This window comes from Hemicordylus capensis, chromosome 4 (assembly GCF_027244095.1).
Source record: "Hemicordylus capensis ecotype Gifberg chromosome 4, rHemCap1.1.pri, whole genome shotgun sequence".
Taxonomy (NCBI): domain Eukaryota; kingdom Metazoa; phylum Chordata; class Lepidosauria; order Squamata; family Cordylidae; genus Hemicordylus; species Hemicordylus capensis.
The window spans coordinates 192,812,865-192,828,594 of record NC_069660.1 but is presented as its reverse complement, the minus strand read 5'-3'; the positions used below and the strand labels follow the sequence as shown (position 1 = coordinate 192,828,594).

General features: G+C 42.8%; 1 protein-coding gene across 18 annotated transcripts in view; it reads left to right on the top strand.

Moving 5' to 3' along the window:
* The window catches only part of CDH12 (cadherin 12), a 987,186-nt gene that overhangs the window by 890,404 nt on the left and 81,052 nt on the right, over window positions 1–15,730 (top strand). For all 18 annotated transcript variants that reach the window (XM_053248987.1, XM_053248989.1, XM_053248990.1 and 15 more), the window contains one exon: window positions 4,801–4,968. In XM_053248987.1, coding sequence (XP_053104962.1) covers window positions 4,801–4,968 — 168 coding nt within the window. The remainder of the gene's footprint in view (window positions 1–4,800; window positions 4,969–15,730) is intronic.

Here is a 15,730-nt window from a genome sequence, read left to right as displayed (position 1 = left end):
GCTGGATTGGAGGATGGGAAAGGGAAAGCTGTTAATGTCAGGCTGTTGTTCTGAGGTCACTGGATGTGTGGGTAGCGAGAGAAAATGATGCATAAACAGCCAGGAATGCTCATGGGACAGGAGAGCAGTTAATTACATATCTCTTCCTATATTCTGAAATGTCATTCTTGCTTTTGTATTTAATAATTCAGTGACTTAACCAAAATGTTCCACACTAAATGCTGACAATTGTGTGCATTGAATGCAACTTAGGAAGAGCTGCCTGCCTGCCCCATTTCTGCAAATGGAGTTTCTTTTCCCAGTGAATCTGTACTTGAATGTCAGATGGAGTATTAAAGACCCTTGCTTCCTGGCTAATCAATGACTGGAGGTGGAAACAACATAACACTGTCAGCTCAGGCTCTCCAGAGGTCGCGTCCTCTGTCAAATATACCCTATTTTAACAATAGATCATATCGCAAGTGTGAATCACTGACTAAATTAGGATGTGGTTTCCTCTCTCCATGCCTCCAGGAGATAAAAATCATACCCTTAATATTTGTCTCTAATTAGATCTTGCTGGAAATGTAGAGGTGTTGAAATCTGAGCGGTATATGTCTTATGCAATATTTCTGGATGAGATGAATGCTCACAACAAAGATTTCCCTAGGATCCCTGCTCTGTTTTTCCTTCTTGTGTCCCCAGAGCCATTCTAATTCATTCAGTTCAAAGGACTCTCAGAGCAGGAGCAGTGGGCTTAGTTTTTGAAGGGGAGAAAAAAAATCATAAATTTATCAGGGCCACTTGCTGCTTGTCTAAAACCTCTTGGACTACTACAACTCTTTTGAAAACTGCATTTCTTCTGGTACATAGGAAGCTGCCTTACACTGAGTCAGACCACTGGCTCAGTATTGTCTACACCAGTATTCAGTATTGTCTACACCAGTATTCAGTATTGTCTACACCAGTACTCAGTATTGTCTACATCTAGCTCAGTATTGTGTACACCAGGCCTGCTCAACGTAGGCCCCCCAGCTGTTTTTGAACTACAACTCCCATAATTCCCAGCCACAGTGGCCAATAGCCAAGGATTATGAGAATTGTAGGCCAACTTCTGTAGGAGGGTCTACGTTGAGCAGACCTGGTCTACACTGACTGGCAGCAGTTTCTCCAAGGTTTTAGGCAGGAGTCTTCCCCAGCCCTGCCTGGAGATGCCAGGGAGGGAACGAGATGCCTGGGACCTTCTGCATGCAACACAGATGCTCTACCACTGAGCTAAAGCCCCATCCACAAAGGTGGCCTACATGGGTTTCCCATCTGACTGCACTTAGACTTGCTTAGCTGTACCTGCTTAGGTGTCTATCCTTGTGTTTCTTTAGGCCCTGCTCTGGGACCCAAGGTACTTTTACCAGTATTCTGCCTTTCTCCACCTCTCTCCTTGTCACACCCTCGATCTCAGATAGCGAGGAAGAAGGGGAAGCTGACAGCCTTTCAGCCGATGCAGGGGTGCCTGAGGGGCAGAGCCCAGCTGTCAGTTCCCAAGAGATGGCTGAGGCAGGTCCGGCTGATGTTTCAGAGCAGGCACCCTTGTGATTAGTCTTTGTCTTTCCCCACCCTTCCTTTTCTTGACAGCAGACTTCATGTTATTTACAGTGTACATTTCACAGACCCAGTGCCTGTGCTTCATCCTTTCCCCTGTTTTTTTTTCCAGCTTGGCTTTTTAGCCTTGCAAGCTTTCCCTTGTTTTCCTGTTTCTGCTAATCCTGCCTCAATTTGCAGATAACATACAGTTTTTTTCCAAAACAACTAAATGAAATAGTAGTTCATATCACAGACACCTGTGCTATATCTTAGAAGATGGAGTCTTTAGAAGGTCCAGGATGTTGAAGGAGACTATTTATTCCATGAGAAGCTATGCAACTGGGAAATTCTTAGTTTTATGGTGATGATAAACAGTTCTTGAAAAATGTGACCCTAAAGGTCTCTGCAGCCACCTAATGGCGCAGCGGGGAAATGACTTGACTAGCAAGCCAGAGGTTGATAGTTCGAAACCCCTCTGGTATTTTCCCCAGAATATGGGGAACACCTCTATTGGGCAGCAGTGATACAGGAAGGTGCTGAAAGGCGTCATCTCATACTGCGTGAGAGATGGCAATGGTAAACTCCTCCTGTATTCTATCAAAGACAACCACAGGGCTCTGTGGTCACGAGGAGTCAACACCGACTCGACTGCACTCTTTACCTTTAAAGGTCTCTGAGGGATGGAAGTATCCAAAGATCAGTGAACAGACATTAGAAAGTGCAGTGAAACCAGAAAATAGGTGAGGAGATGCGAAAGATTGCTCCGAAAAGGCACACCCATATATTTCCTGCCTTTATACTGGTGTATTGGGGGCTACCCCCATGGAATGGGCACTCTGGGCACTCAACTCTGTGTCTGCTTGGTCTGCAAGCAGCTAGAGCAGTTACAAGACCTTGGAACCGGAGTTAAGGTCATGCTCATGCCCTTAAAAGTAAAAGGCAGATTAGGCGCCATGGGCAGCGCTGGGGTCTGCCTCGATCCCATAGCTGCACCTGAGCAGCCTAAGCCAGGCTGGGCTGCCCTAGCCTGGGTTAGGCTGCTCCTGAGAACATTCTTAAAGTTTTCCATTTCTTCTCCTGCCTTTTGAGGAAATGCATGAAGGACTGTATGGAAATAATATCAGCATCCACACTGAGAACTGCCCTCTTCATGATTTGAAAAAGACAGTTGAAGTGCCACCTTTCCTGAGCAGAAAGTGTCATAAAGAAAGATGGACCCCACCATCTTTTATGAACTCTTAGAAGTGGGGGAGGGTTGCAGCATATTGCAACAACTCTTGGGGCATGGTTTCCTTACATCTCTCAGCTCCAGTCCTCTAGAATCGAGAATCATGATCTTAGAAATCTGCTGCTTTGAAAAGATACATCAGGAGGGACAATTGCCCTGTACAGGTGTGGAAGCAGACTTCTGTATGTCTAGTTAAGAGGGATATAAAACTACATATGCCAACTGCATTGTGATGCTTTGGAGTTTCTGACCTTTAAAGGCCAATTCCTGACCTATACAGGTTGGAACTATGTGTAGGTTGGATTTGCAACAGATAAATCCACAACAGTCATGCCAATCATCTCTGTGGAGAGATGAGAAAGGATCTAATCCCCTGTGTCCTTTCCTCCAAATAAATGATCAACATTGATGTGGCTGGGACTATAGGTCCAGCTCTATCAACGAAATAATTTTTCTTGTCAAGAATCACACAATTTAATTAGAGTTTTTAAAAAATGTGTGTTAACAGTGCCTATCATTGTTGAAGATCCGCCCCACCCCCTCCACTGCCCATGAGTCTATACTTTTCATAACGTGGTAAGAATCAGATTTTACTGTGGTCTAAAAGTGGCAAGTGCTCTAGACAGTTCCATGTGATATAGATTCCCTGTGTTCTTTGGCAAGGTGAAGGTAAATAATGAAGCTTGAAGATTTCTCTTTTCTTGGGAGTTAACTGCACACAGTTATTTGTTCTGGTTAGATGCCTATGGCACAGCACACGAGCACCTGCTTTTGAAAGGACTGTTTCTCATTTTTACTAAGACTTTAATAGGAACTGAGAGCGGGAGGAAAATATTGCTCATGAGCTCTTTTAGACATGACAATTATTCTCACTGATTTTTTTTCTTTAACTGAAGACCAGGTTCTGTTACATAATAAAAATTAGAGCAAGCCTTTGGACACCAACACAGGAAAATGTGTTGCTTGATTAGATACCTCTGTCCTGGAATGACAGCCAATTCCTCATGCACAGACTTTGACCAGATTAAAACCATTTGATTATATTTTCAATGCAGTGCATAAAAATGTAGTCATACTGCTATTCTCAGGGAGCATTCTTCACCAGATTGGCTAAGTGCTGAACATCTTGGGTCCACTGCATGTACATTCCCCCCTCTCATTTTTTTTTTCTGTGCCAGCAATGGCTGTTGCCCCCGCCTCACAGTCATGTCTTTCAAGCACCTTGGCCAGGGAGGGTTCCCCCACTCACTCCCCTTATCCGATAATCCATTGGGAAGGCCAGGTTTCTTAGTAAGGCTTAAAAGCTTGCTGAAAGATATATTGAAAATTAAAAGGTAAACAAGTACAGTCATATATTATTAAAAGCATATGTTGTAGTTTATGTTTTCAATGCAAGTCACATAGCTCCTTTTTCAAGTTCATATTTTTGTAATTATTTGGAATATTAAAATCAACAGCAAGTTCAACATCAAGTTATATCACTGACAGCAATTCCTATGGCTGTACAGAATCACACACTTGTTCCAGTACTCACACAGTAAGTCATATAATCCTTTTGAAAAGTAAAGTAATGTGTGCCTTTGGCTTACATCTAATCAATTAAATTGCTGTAGGTACTAGGACAGAGCTGAGGACCTAGGCCCACACAGTCACCAATATGTATGTAGAACCAATCAGTGGGCCAGAGATAAGTGCTCCTGAGTAATAATCACACGGTCTAAAACATTGGAAACCCTCCTGAGCCCTCCCTAAATTGTGCCCCATTTTATGTAACATAATATTTTTATTCAGCATTTTAAAAAGGTTTCCTACAAGTCTGCTGTGTGTGTGTGTGCTTGCTATAGTATATAGTGGGATGGGGGAGGGGTTCCTGTAGACTGTGGCTGACTGTTGAACAGTACTGATAACCTGATGCTGTGGGAAACATACCACACCATATACTGTTCTGTAAGTGAAGTCTCACAGATGTAGATGTATATGATATATTGAAAGGTGTTTTGTTTCCTTTTAAGGTGTAATAAGAACAGCCTTGCCAAACATGGACAGAGAAGTCAAAGAACAGTATCAAGTTCTCATTCAAGCCAAGGACATGGGAGGGCAGCTGGGAGGATTGGCTGGCACTACGACTGTGAACATCACTCTCACCGATGTCAATGACAATCCACCAAGATTTCCCAAGAGTAAGTTGTATCACAAATATATAAACTGCTGTGATTGTGCTTATTTTATCAATGAAACGAATGTGCTAAAGGTCTTGTATCCAAGGGGGCAAGGTACTGAGAGGAGAGGGTTCATTTATTATGGGTTTTTGGAATGGGTTTTTGTTGATTCTGCTGGTCTAAGCATTGTAGCCCTCCGCCTCAATATATATAAAGGTCATTCTCATGACCGCTTACCCTGGCGGTGGGGAGGGCGGGTGCCTCCCCACCGCCTACCTGCCTCCCCACAGATGAGCAGGGCATTCTGCAAAATGTTGTGACTTGTGCACCTACATGCATGCAGGATGGATGCATGTAGCCAGCGGGAGAGGGACTCCTCTGGGAGCCCAGCGCATGAGCAGCAGAGCGGCTGCTCTCATTATTGCAGCTGTTCTGCTACATGTGGTTGCTCCTCCCCCCCCGCCACTGAATAAAATTGTGGCAGGCTAGTCGGGAGCCCTGCCACCTGGGGCAATTGTTCACATGATTGCCTACCGAGGTAGAATGAACTGGTGGTTCATTCGATCTCGGTGAAGAGCTCAGTAGAGGAACCGGGCTCCGCAGGTCTGGAGCAGCCAGGACCAGAGGGCTCCCAGTGCTGCAGACAACACAAGCTGCCGGGTGTAACTCAGGCAGCTCATGTCATGTGAATAGGCTCATAATCTGTTTGAACTCGCCATGTGAGCCAAGGCTGTCAGCTGAGATGTGCATAGATGAGCTCCAGGTCACCAGGGCAATAGACAGCATCATTTGGAAAAAAATGAGTTGGAATGCCAAAGCAAAAAGCAGAAGACTTGCTCTATGGTGAAAATAGGATAATTAAAACCGCCTTGCTAGCACTCAAAAACCTACTCATCTAGTGATGTGGTGATCCAGTGCATTTTGTTCATGTGAGATATCAGCTTTTCACTTAGGATGCCAACATGATGGAAAGCTTGTGTACATAAAGCCCTACTGTGACTGTTCTACGTGGTTCAAGAATGAGCTTGGGCTTAACTGTTCTTCACGCCTCCTCCTCTCCTGCTGCCATGTGGGAATGCTTTACAGGAATATGAAACACATTGCCATACACAAATAAGCCCCACTTAAAGTTCATCTGGTGCCCAGATGGAGGGGATAGATTGCATGATAGATTGCATGATAGATTGCCCCAGGGTTTACCCCAATACCTGCTGCATGCAGAATGTACATTATTTATTTGACCCTGTCTTTTCGCTAACTGCGCCTGGGATGGAAATCTCAAAACATTTGCCATGTTGAGTTCCCCACCCGCAAGCCATATAGTTCAAAATAATTAACTGCATGAGTTGGTGCTATCATATTCGCCATCCAGTGGTGGCCCATGAACGCACCTCCTTGGGGGTGGCGGGAGGCAGCTTTAAGAGTAAAGTAATTTGGTACTCACCTCCACTGCGGTGGCACCTGAATGCTATTCAGAGCCACAACATGCCATCCAGCAGTCCCTACAGTGGGGAAGCGCCTCCGCCACTCACCTGGCTTCCATGGAGCTGAGCCCCCGCCAGCAGCCAGTTGAGTGATGGAGGCGCTTCCCCGCCGTAGGAGCTGCTGAGAGGAGAGCTGGTCTTGTGGTAGCAAATATGACTTGTCCCCTTTGCTAAGGAGGGTCTGCTCTGGTTGCATATGAATGGGAGACCACATGTGTGAGCACTGTAAGATGTTTTTACATGCCCTTAGGAGATGGAGCCACTCTGGTAAGAGCAGCTCCATGCTTGCATACAGAAGGTTCCAAGTTCCCTCCCTGGCATCTCCAAGATTGGGCTGCGAGAGATTCCTGCCTGCAACCTTGGAGAAGCCACTGCCAGTCTGTGCAGACAATACTGAGCTAGATGGACAAATGGTCTGACTTGGTATATGGCAGCTTCCTGTGTGCTAGTTAACCATATGTTGTTTTAAGGCATCAGGTGGGGTAAAAGATTTCTGTGTTTTTATAATGGCATAACACCTCTGCCTCCAAATAAAAACATGTATTCCTCTTTCTTCTGATTACCAGGTTTTCAGCCTATTCTGTATAACTCCTGACCCCTCCTGAGAATTTAGGCAGAGGTTTGCATCTTGGCAAATACCTGATTTTGTAAAGCTTTCACTCCAACAGTGATTTTGACTGCTCCTGCTATTGCTCAAGCCAGGCCCTGAATATTGCTTTGTAATAGAGGTAGTGGCTTAATAGACTCAGACATTTCCAAAGGGGAAAGCGTTCTAGCAACACTCATGTCAAATACTCAATATTTTTGTTGAACAGAGATGTCACAGAGTTCATTCTTAACACTTCCACAGAACTTATCTCAGAGGTTTATACTCATGAATATAAAGCGGTTTCATTGTTGGCTATATTTCTGTGCAGTTAAAAAGCCAACACTTCTCCCCTGTCCCCTTACTGCTGAACTTGAAAACCTTTTACCTCTATCACATAAAATGTTATAGAAGCCAAATAATATCTGCCACCCTTGGTTGAAACAGAGGAGAAAACTATCTGGGGCACAGATTGGCACAAGGAAATAATATTAACATAAAAAATTAACATGGCCCATGGCAATCATTCCATGGGATGTTTTACAGAACTCTGGAGTGCTTAATCAGAGAAGACACTTCAGTGGAAAGTACTGTGACTGTTGGTATTTTAGCCATGAAGCTGATGTCACATAAGTAACAGTAATGGCTTCAGCTGATTTGGAATAGTTTTGCAGACAGGGAGAAGTTATACCCAGCCACAAATTATGTGCTACGTTAGCTGGTGGGTCAGATTGTTAGCACTGGCCTGTTTCAATACTCTGAAAGTAATGAATTCAATTGTATTGCTTGTTTTTATTCAGTAGATTCAGAATTAATTTCACCTCCTAGTTTTAAAAAAATATTTTATCTTATGGCTAGTTAATGATCAGAATCCCAATTGCTGGCTGTTTTGCTTTGCAAACATCCCTCTTCACTGAAAAGTCAAGTTGGTGCTTAAAAGAGCCATATTTTAGAGTGCAACAATGGCTTGTCTCTTCAGCAGTGGCAATGGCTATGATGGAAACAGCTGCACAATTTCTACTACTACAAATATTTATATACTGCTTTTCTAGTATGCCCATTCTTTGGATTCCAGCCCACATATATTTGTAGACGTTCTGTTCTTTGAACAGAAATAATTATGTTTTTGTGAGAGTCACTGATGCCTTTCTGTTAAATAATACTGTGCCAGCTTTGTAACACTTGGCCCATTGTTAAAAGTGTTTCAGATTTTTTGTTAGATGCAACAACTATCCAATATTTTAATTTCCTAAAATAAAAATTGTTTTTTTGCTGTAGCAGACAAGTCTCCTGAATATAATGGATTTTGTTATGAACCAAAGTAGTTCTCACCTCTCTTGAGGGATTCTTTTATAGCTTGTCTTCAAGAAATAGGTTCAAGTAGTTACAACAACAGTTGGGTCCTGGCAGGCAGAGGCTAACCATTTTACTTAAATGTTGAGCAATTCTTAGTAAGAAAGGATAGGGAGAGGGGGAGGAGAAATGGGTAGAGGCGAAAGTCCATTTCCAAAGGAGCAGGGAAACCAATGAATGGTTTCTTCCATCAGTAAAGATGCTGGGGTTTGATGATGAAGCTGGGGAGCAAGGGATACTACAGCGTTGGAGAGGGGAGAAGGTGTGCCTTCCAGGATCTACCCCCTGATCTTCTGGAATGAACTTGCCCTTATAACCTTCTGATATTTTGATTGGTTTGAGATCTCTCCTCTTCCATCATGGGGTGCAATTATGCCATCTCTGATGCCATCTGGTCTCAGAATAAGTTGATCTTTTCTCACCCTCTGGTCCTGCGGGCTCCCCATTATAGTCCTTATTCCCTGCACCTTATTGCTTGGTACAGGAAGTCTCTGGTAAGTTGGTGCAATTCTCCCCTCCATTCCTGTCTTCAGCCTCAATTGATGATGAGCTGTCGAACGTTATTTATTTTCTTCCTGGCCTTTTGGCCTACAAGCCTCCTTTGGCCCTTAAAGGGAGGGGAGAGGGAATAGGATCATAGCTGGGTTATTTTCCTATACAGCATAAGGAGTGTCAGGCACCCAGATTAATATAAAGAAATATAAGAAATACAAATGATACAGAGTTTATCCTATGTCTGTCCTAGGTTTTGGCTCTAATACACAGATGTAACTAACCAGGTCCTTGGGGTTCCACTGATCTGGCTTTCTACAACATAAGTAACAATAACAATTAGCAAGGTCATTGAAAATCTCTCAGCAACACCACAGTTCACAATATCCTTGACCAGCATTATCTCTTCCTCTTGGCAGCTGCAGCAGTAAGCCTATGTCTAAATTTGAAGCAGAGAAAGGTTTAATAAATATAGGAAAAGAGGAGAGGACTAGGGTGTCTGTAACAATTTCCAAGTAGTTACTGTGAGTCAGTTAAAAAAAAAATGAAAGGAAGGAGAGGGAAGACGATTGCCCAGATTGGCGAAGGAGTCACCGTAGCCCATGTCTTTGGTTGATGACTCTAGATCACATACCATATGAAAAAGAAACTATGAGAAGCATTAAAGAACAATGATATTCACTAGCTCATGTGCAATAGCAATACGAGTGATGAGAAATAATAGGGCTTGCTATGGGGTGCATGCGTGTGTGTGTGTGTGTATATACCCCCTTGCTCAAGCCATGATTGTGGTGTGTGTGTGTGTGTGTGTGTGTGCGCGCGTGTGTGCACGGGAAATGGACTTCAGATACCACATGGAGCTCTGAAGAGCTCTGATTTTGCCTAAATGGGATCAGAGAAGTCCAATCCAAAATAGGCTGTGCAAGGTCAGGATCGGACTCTCTCCAACCCCGCATCAGTTTGACCAAGGTTGGACCATTTCTGACCTCCCCAATCTGATCTTGTGTGCGTGTGTGAGTGTGTGTGTGTGTGTAAAAAGCTTCTTGGGCCTCACTGACATGAACCTCCCACTCCAAACCACAAAAGATAGAAACATGCTGGTTTTGCAGAGAGGTTCCAGACCTTTCCTAGTCTACAAAAAACAACACCCAAACCCTGGAAAAAAATCATTACTTTTCCAGAAAACCCAGAAAAAACTCTCCCTTTGGAAAGCATGGGGAATTATAGAGAAAGCAAAAGACTAGAGTCACGGCGAGAAAAGATGTTTATATGCTTCTATAAACCTTGAGTTTAAAGAGTGGGTGAGTTCAGTCTTATCAGATAGTGGAACTCCCACCTGTGGCTGCACCAACTGCTCTAAACCAAACCTATGAATTAATACAATAATAAATACAGTATGATTGAAGTACAATATTTTATACTTAAATCGAAACATAGCATCAACCAGATTAATTTTCCCACATAAAAGAGTAGTCTTGCTACTATTACTTCATAGCAGACTAATATTACAAAGGTCTTATGTAATTTAATAAGCAAATTGTCAATCCTCGTCAGCATTCACAATGGTTCACATGGAAATATCCAAATGTTGGAAGGAGTCCAGTCATAGCCCTCACACCTCCAAGCCTCTGGAGACCAATTGAGAACTTTCCTCCCATTGCTCAAATCAGCCCAATGATACTCAGCAAACAATAAAACCTACTTCTCCACCTTGCCAACACTATCCTGCCCACTGTGACCAAAATTAACTGCCTATGAGGGAAACAGAGCGGAATAGATGAAAAACTTTCCAATCTGCTCAATTGGTCAAGAAGCAAAAAAGTCCAACTCAGCCCTCAAAAGAATGACCTGCAAAGTCCATTCTGTATCCAAGGTAGGAGGGAAGGAGAGCCAATTGCTGTGAGAAATGCTGGCAAAGGGACATAGCGAAAGGCCCTGAAAGCTCTTCCCCTCACAAGACATTCAGCTAATCCTAGCTCCTCATGCTTTCCCCACAACTTCAAGCAGAGGCACTCTTACCCCTGGACTTCAGGCCAAGGTTCAAGGGTAAGAGCCCTCTGTGGTCCCTCAGATACTATTTAGTCTATCCCAGGTGGTGTGATCACCTCACCATGCTACCGGCCTGAACTGTGCCAATAGGCTGAGCGTGGCTGTGACCTGTGCTGGGCAGCTGAGCATGACTTCTGCTTTAGAGACAGAAGAGGGAATGGGAAAAGAAATATGTGGGATGGGAATATGTTTAGTTTCATGTTGAAATGTTTCTGGTAATGCATATTTGCATACATATATCTGTTTTATATTCTTACATTCTTGTGAGTTCAGTTGCTATTTGTGCCGTCAAGAACCCATGTGTTAAAAAATACTGCATGTGTCACAGTGTGTGTGTGTGTGTGTGTGTGTGAGTGAGTGAGTGAGAGAGAGAGAGAGAGAGAGTGTGTGTAGGGGGAGGATAATAAACTTGCAGTGTGTGGGGGGAGGGGGGGCTTTAGGTCCAGGCTCCAAAATTACCTAGGTGCACCTCTGACCAAGTGAGGCAAAGATACCACCCCCCCAGCATGAAGCTGTGGAACTGGCAATCTATTGCAGTGTGTTAAAACAAAATTTAAAAGGGGTACTATTAATCCAAGTAAAGTGAAGTGAAGTTGTGCCATCGAGTCGGTGTCGACTCCTGGTGACCACAGATCCATGCAGTTTTCTTTGGTAGAATATTTATTATTTTATTTTTATTATTTATTTAAAATATTTATACCCTACCCCTCCAGTACACTACGGCTCAGGGTGGCTCACAACAGTAAACAGGATACAGGAGGGGTTTACCATTGCCATCTCCTGTGCAGTATGAGATAATGCCTTTCAGCATCTTCCTGTATCTCTGTTGCCCGATAAAGATTAAGCCAAGTAGGAGTCTTCAATTTAACAGTTCCTATAGGCATATGTTAAGGTCATAGTTCAGAATGTATTTTGAAATCTTTCACCTTTTGTTTCTCAAGCTCTTTCTCATGCACAAAATACAAGTCATTTGTAGTTTATCTTCATAAGCACCCTGCAGTATAGGTTTTGTTGAACAATTCTTCACCCATCCAGCAAGTTTTGGGCTGAGGCTCTAAACTCAATACAGCTACATAATCCATTGTACTGCCTCTTTCCTCACCAAGAGAACCATAAAGACTGCTGAATGCTGATCCTGTTCCATAAGCTTGCAGATGCAAATTTTATTATCTTCAAGAACTCTCTTCTCCTATATTCATTTAACAGAAGTTGGTCCTCATATTCATTTCTTATATGACACACCGCCTGCAAAGGGTACCACTTCAGTTTCACCTGGAGAACAATTTGTGCAACTTAGAGTCCATATAAAACCATGAAATCTTGTTACATCAGGGAGAGATCTAGTTTAAAAACCTTTGCCTGAGGAAAGCAGAAATGTGTACTTGTCACATACTTTCACCTACAGTTGAATTTGAGATTAAATTGGATGTTTTTCTTGAAGTGAATGTCAGAAGAATTCCATAGGAAGTATAAATGCTTTAAAAGACTAACAAATCCCTGATGGTTGTTCTATACAACATCTAATTGAAAATAATGTATATTTATTCAAGGGGGAGGAATACAAGGAAGTGTTCCCCATTTCTCTTTTGCAATCATTTGTGGTAGTACCAGGCATTTTTATTTTTATTTTTCATGGAGAAACACCAGAGCATTTAAGGGTATCGGAATTGTTCTAGCAAGCATGAGGGTAACGCTGACTTAACTCCTGCTCTGGACTCTTGCTTGTCAAGCAGATATGACTTGTCGTAATGCTTAGAGGGACTGGAGTTAGGGTATCATCACAATATTAAAAGAACTCCAGACTGCAGAGGAGGGAGAGTAGTCAGTCCCAGAATTTCTTCGTGTTATCAGATTGCATTTTCTTCAGCAAGCAGCAGCAGCAAGCCTAAGATTGAGAGTCAGGGCTAATTATCCATGTATATGAGAGCAAACCTGAGTAATATGTGGAGGTTTTTTAAAGAGATGGTTACAGTAACTGAGATAATAGAGGAATGTCAGTAGTAAGGCAGAATTTCCCATAGAATGTTTCCTCTGCTAAAAAAATGAATAGGAATGAAGAAGGCAATTCCTGAGGTGGCTAAATGGCAAGGAACAAGCAATGACATTCCTCAGACAGATTCTACACATCCATGTGGAAGGGCATGATGTAGATCTGCTACGAAATTTCCCTTAAAGCAAAATCTGAGAAAAATTTTGAGGGGCAGGGCCCTAGTCATCCAGGACATTTGTATGGATTTTGTGGTAACTTGAGAAAAAGATGAAAATACAACGATGTTATCGAAGGGAGTGGGAGAGAGAGCAGGGGGGAGAGGGTTCGAAAAGAAACAAGACTCTGATCAGGAAAGAGAGTTCACTTGCTGTCTTACTGAACATGGCATTTTAAAAAAGATACAAACATCTTTTGACATCCTACTGCACGGATGTTTATACATAAGGGAGAAAGGAAGACTCTTATTGTTAGAAATCTGTGATTAAACTGTTTGACCTTTAGGTATATTTTGACACATATTTGGGGAAACTAGAAGTCTGTGACAGGAGGATTTTTATAACAAACAGCTTTCACAGTTTTGATTGGTAGAAAATTGTGGGTTTTAAAGGATTTCTATGAGGCTGTTCTCAAGGGCAGCCAAGCCCAGGCTTAAGCAGCCAAGACTGGGCTTGGCTGGCTGTGAGAACTGCCAGGATCCACACGGATCCCAGTAGCACTGCGGCACCAAACCCAGCACCAAAGCCCAGCTCTTCGCCTGGGTTAATGGAGCAAGTGCACCATTAACCCAGGTTCCGGGATCATGTGTCAGTGTGGCTGATAACCTGCCCTGACACAGAAATGAGCACCTAGAGCATCGGTCTCAGGGAATTCCCCAATGCACTGTGCTCATCACGCTGCACATTGTGCCATTTCCCCCACCCCCCAGAATGCTACACCAGTCGCCACTGTGGTGATTGTGTGTGCAGTGGCATGGCTGGGGCCAGTTCAGAGCATTTGTGGGGAAGTAGGCTTAACCCGGCCCCCTGCCTGTGTGAAAGGCCCCTATGTCTTTTTTGACAAACTCTTCCTACGAAGTTTGTCATTCTAAATGATTGTCTTTGCTTTTTATTTATTTTATTTTATTTTATTTATTGTTAAATTTATATCCTGCCTTTCATTAAAAACAAGCACAAGGTGGTTTACAAAGAAAAAAATTAAAAAAGGATTATAACAATTACACAATTAAAATATAATGCTAAAATATAAAATCAGATCTAATTAAAAAACTTAAAAATACATACATACATTTTATGTATACATACATTTTATACATTGTATGTATTCATACTTGTCCCTCCAAAGCAAGGAAAGAATTAAATTCATGAACAAATGAAACTTCCTTATACTGAGTCTAACCCGTACTGTCTACGCCGACTATCAGTGGCTTTCCCAACCTCAGGCAGAGAATGTTTCTTTCCATGCTACCTGAGCTCTTTTTAATTAATGCCAAGGACTCGACCTCAGGCCTCACAGAGGAATCAACTGACTCTGCCACCTGAGATCATGCCCTGTCAGGATATTAAACTGTTAGTTCTTTAGTATATCTCAGAACGGTACCCATTTTAGCGTGGCTGTTTCTGGTGTCTATCTTTGTATTTCTTTTAAAACTTGAGTCCTTTAGGGAATTCTTTCTTCTCTGTAAACTGCTTTGAGAATTTTTTTTTAATTGAAAAATGGTATATATGTAGTAGTAGTAGTAATCTGTAGCCATGGTACACATTGGCATCAGTGACAATGGGAAATGTAGTTGTGTGGCCATGTAAGATAAATATAGGTGTAGAATGCTGAAATCCAGATCCTCCAAGATAGCATTTTCAGAAAAAAGAGGACAGGAAAAAAGTAGAAATGCTTAATTAATTAGTTGTGTGTGCTTTTATTGTTGGAGATGTATGGGAGATATCTGTGCCTGGACTAACTTGTCTAGAGTGGGATTCTGAAGAACTGAGTCAAGCAAAGTAAAGCTGCAGAGCTTATTGGGGGGGGGATTACAAATCACTGAGCCTAGAAAGAATCCCCACACCAGAAGAACCTGGGACCCACATCAGCACCTTCATCATGACCCGAGGACACAGTCCTTCCTTTATCCTCTGTCTCTGAAGAGTCCTCTGAGGACCTGCTAGTCCTACTGGAGTGCCAGCACTTAGAATTTGGGACAAGGCCTTTTTAAGAGAGAGAGAGAGAGAGACTTTCCTAGTGAAGGGGAAAGACCAATTTATCCTGGGCAGCAGCCAGCACTTAGAGGCCTTTAGAGCAACATCTCCTACATTGGCAGGCCCAGCTCTTTTAGAATCCTGTTCAGAGCTATTTGACATCTGAGTCCTTCTCAAATCCCTGCTTTGGTGGAGACCCCAGATTGGCCTAGGATGGGGTACTCCAGTGAAAACAATGGGGTACTCCAGTGAAAACAATGGGGTGAGGGTGAGTTCAGTCCAGCCCTCATACAGTCTCAGTCTCATACTGCCAGAGAGTCACCCATCCATCCTACATAGTTCATTCTTCTCAAAAACTACCAGTGTGATGTTGGATCTCACTGGGCAGAAATGGCAAGTATGTGACAAAGGCCAGAACAGAATCTGATGAGAGTTGGCTGATGGGAGAAGATGGCATTCTGTGAGAAATGATAAGGGTTGAAAGTATTTTGGAGATGCAAAAAGAATAGATATTGCTGTGGTAAAATCTACTGAGATCACCTCTAAGATGCTATACCTGATTTCCAGCTGTTTTAATCCATCTTCTTAGGGAGGAGGCTGATTTACTTAGACATTTAAATGACAAAGGCTGTATAATTAG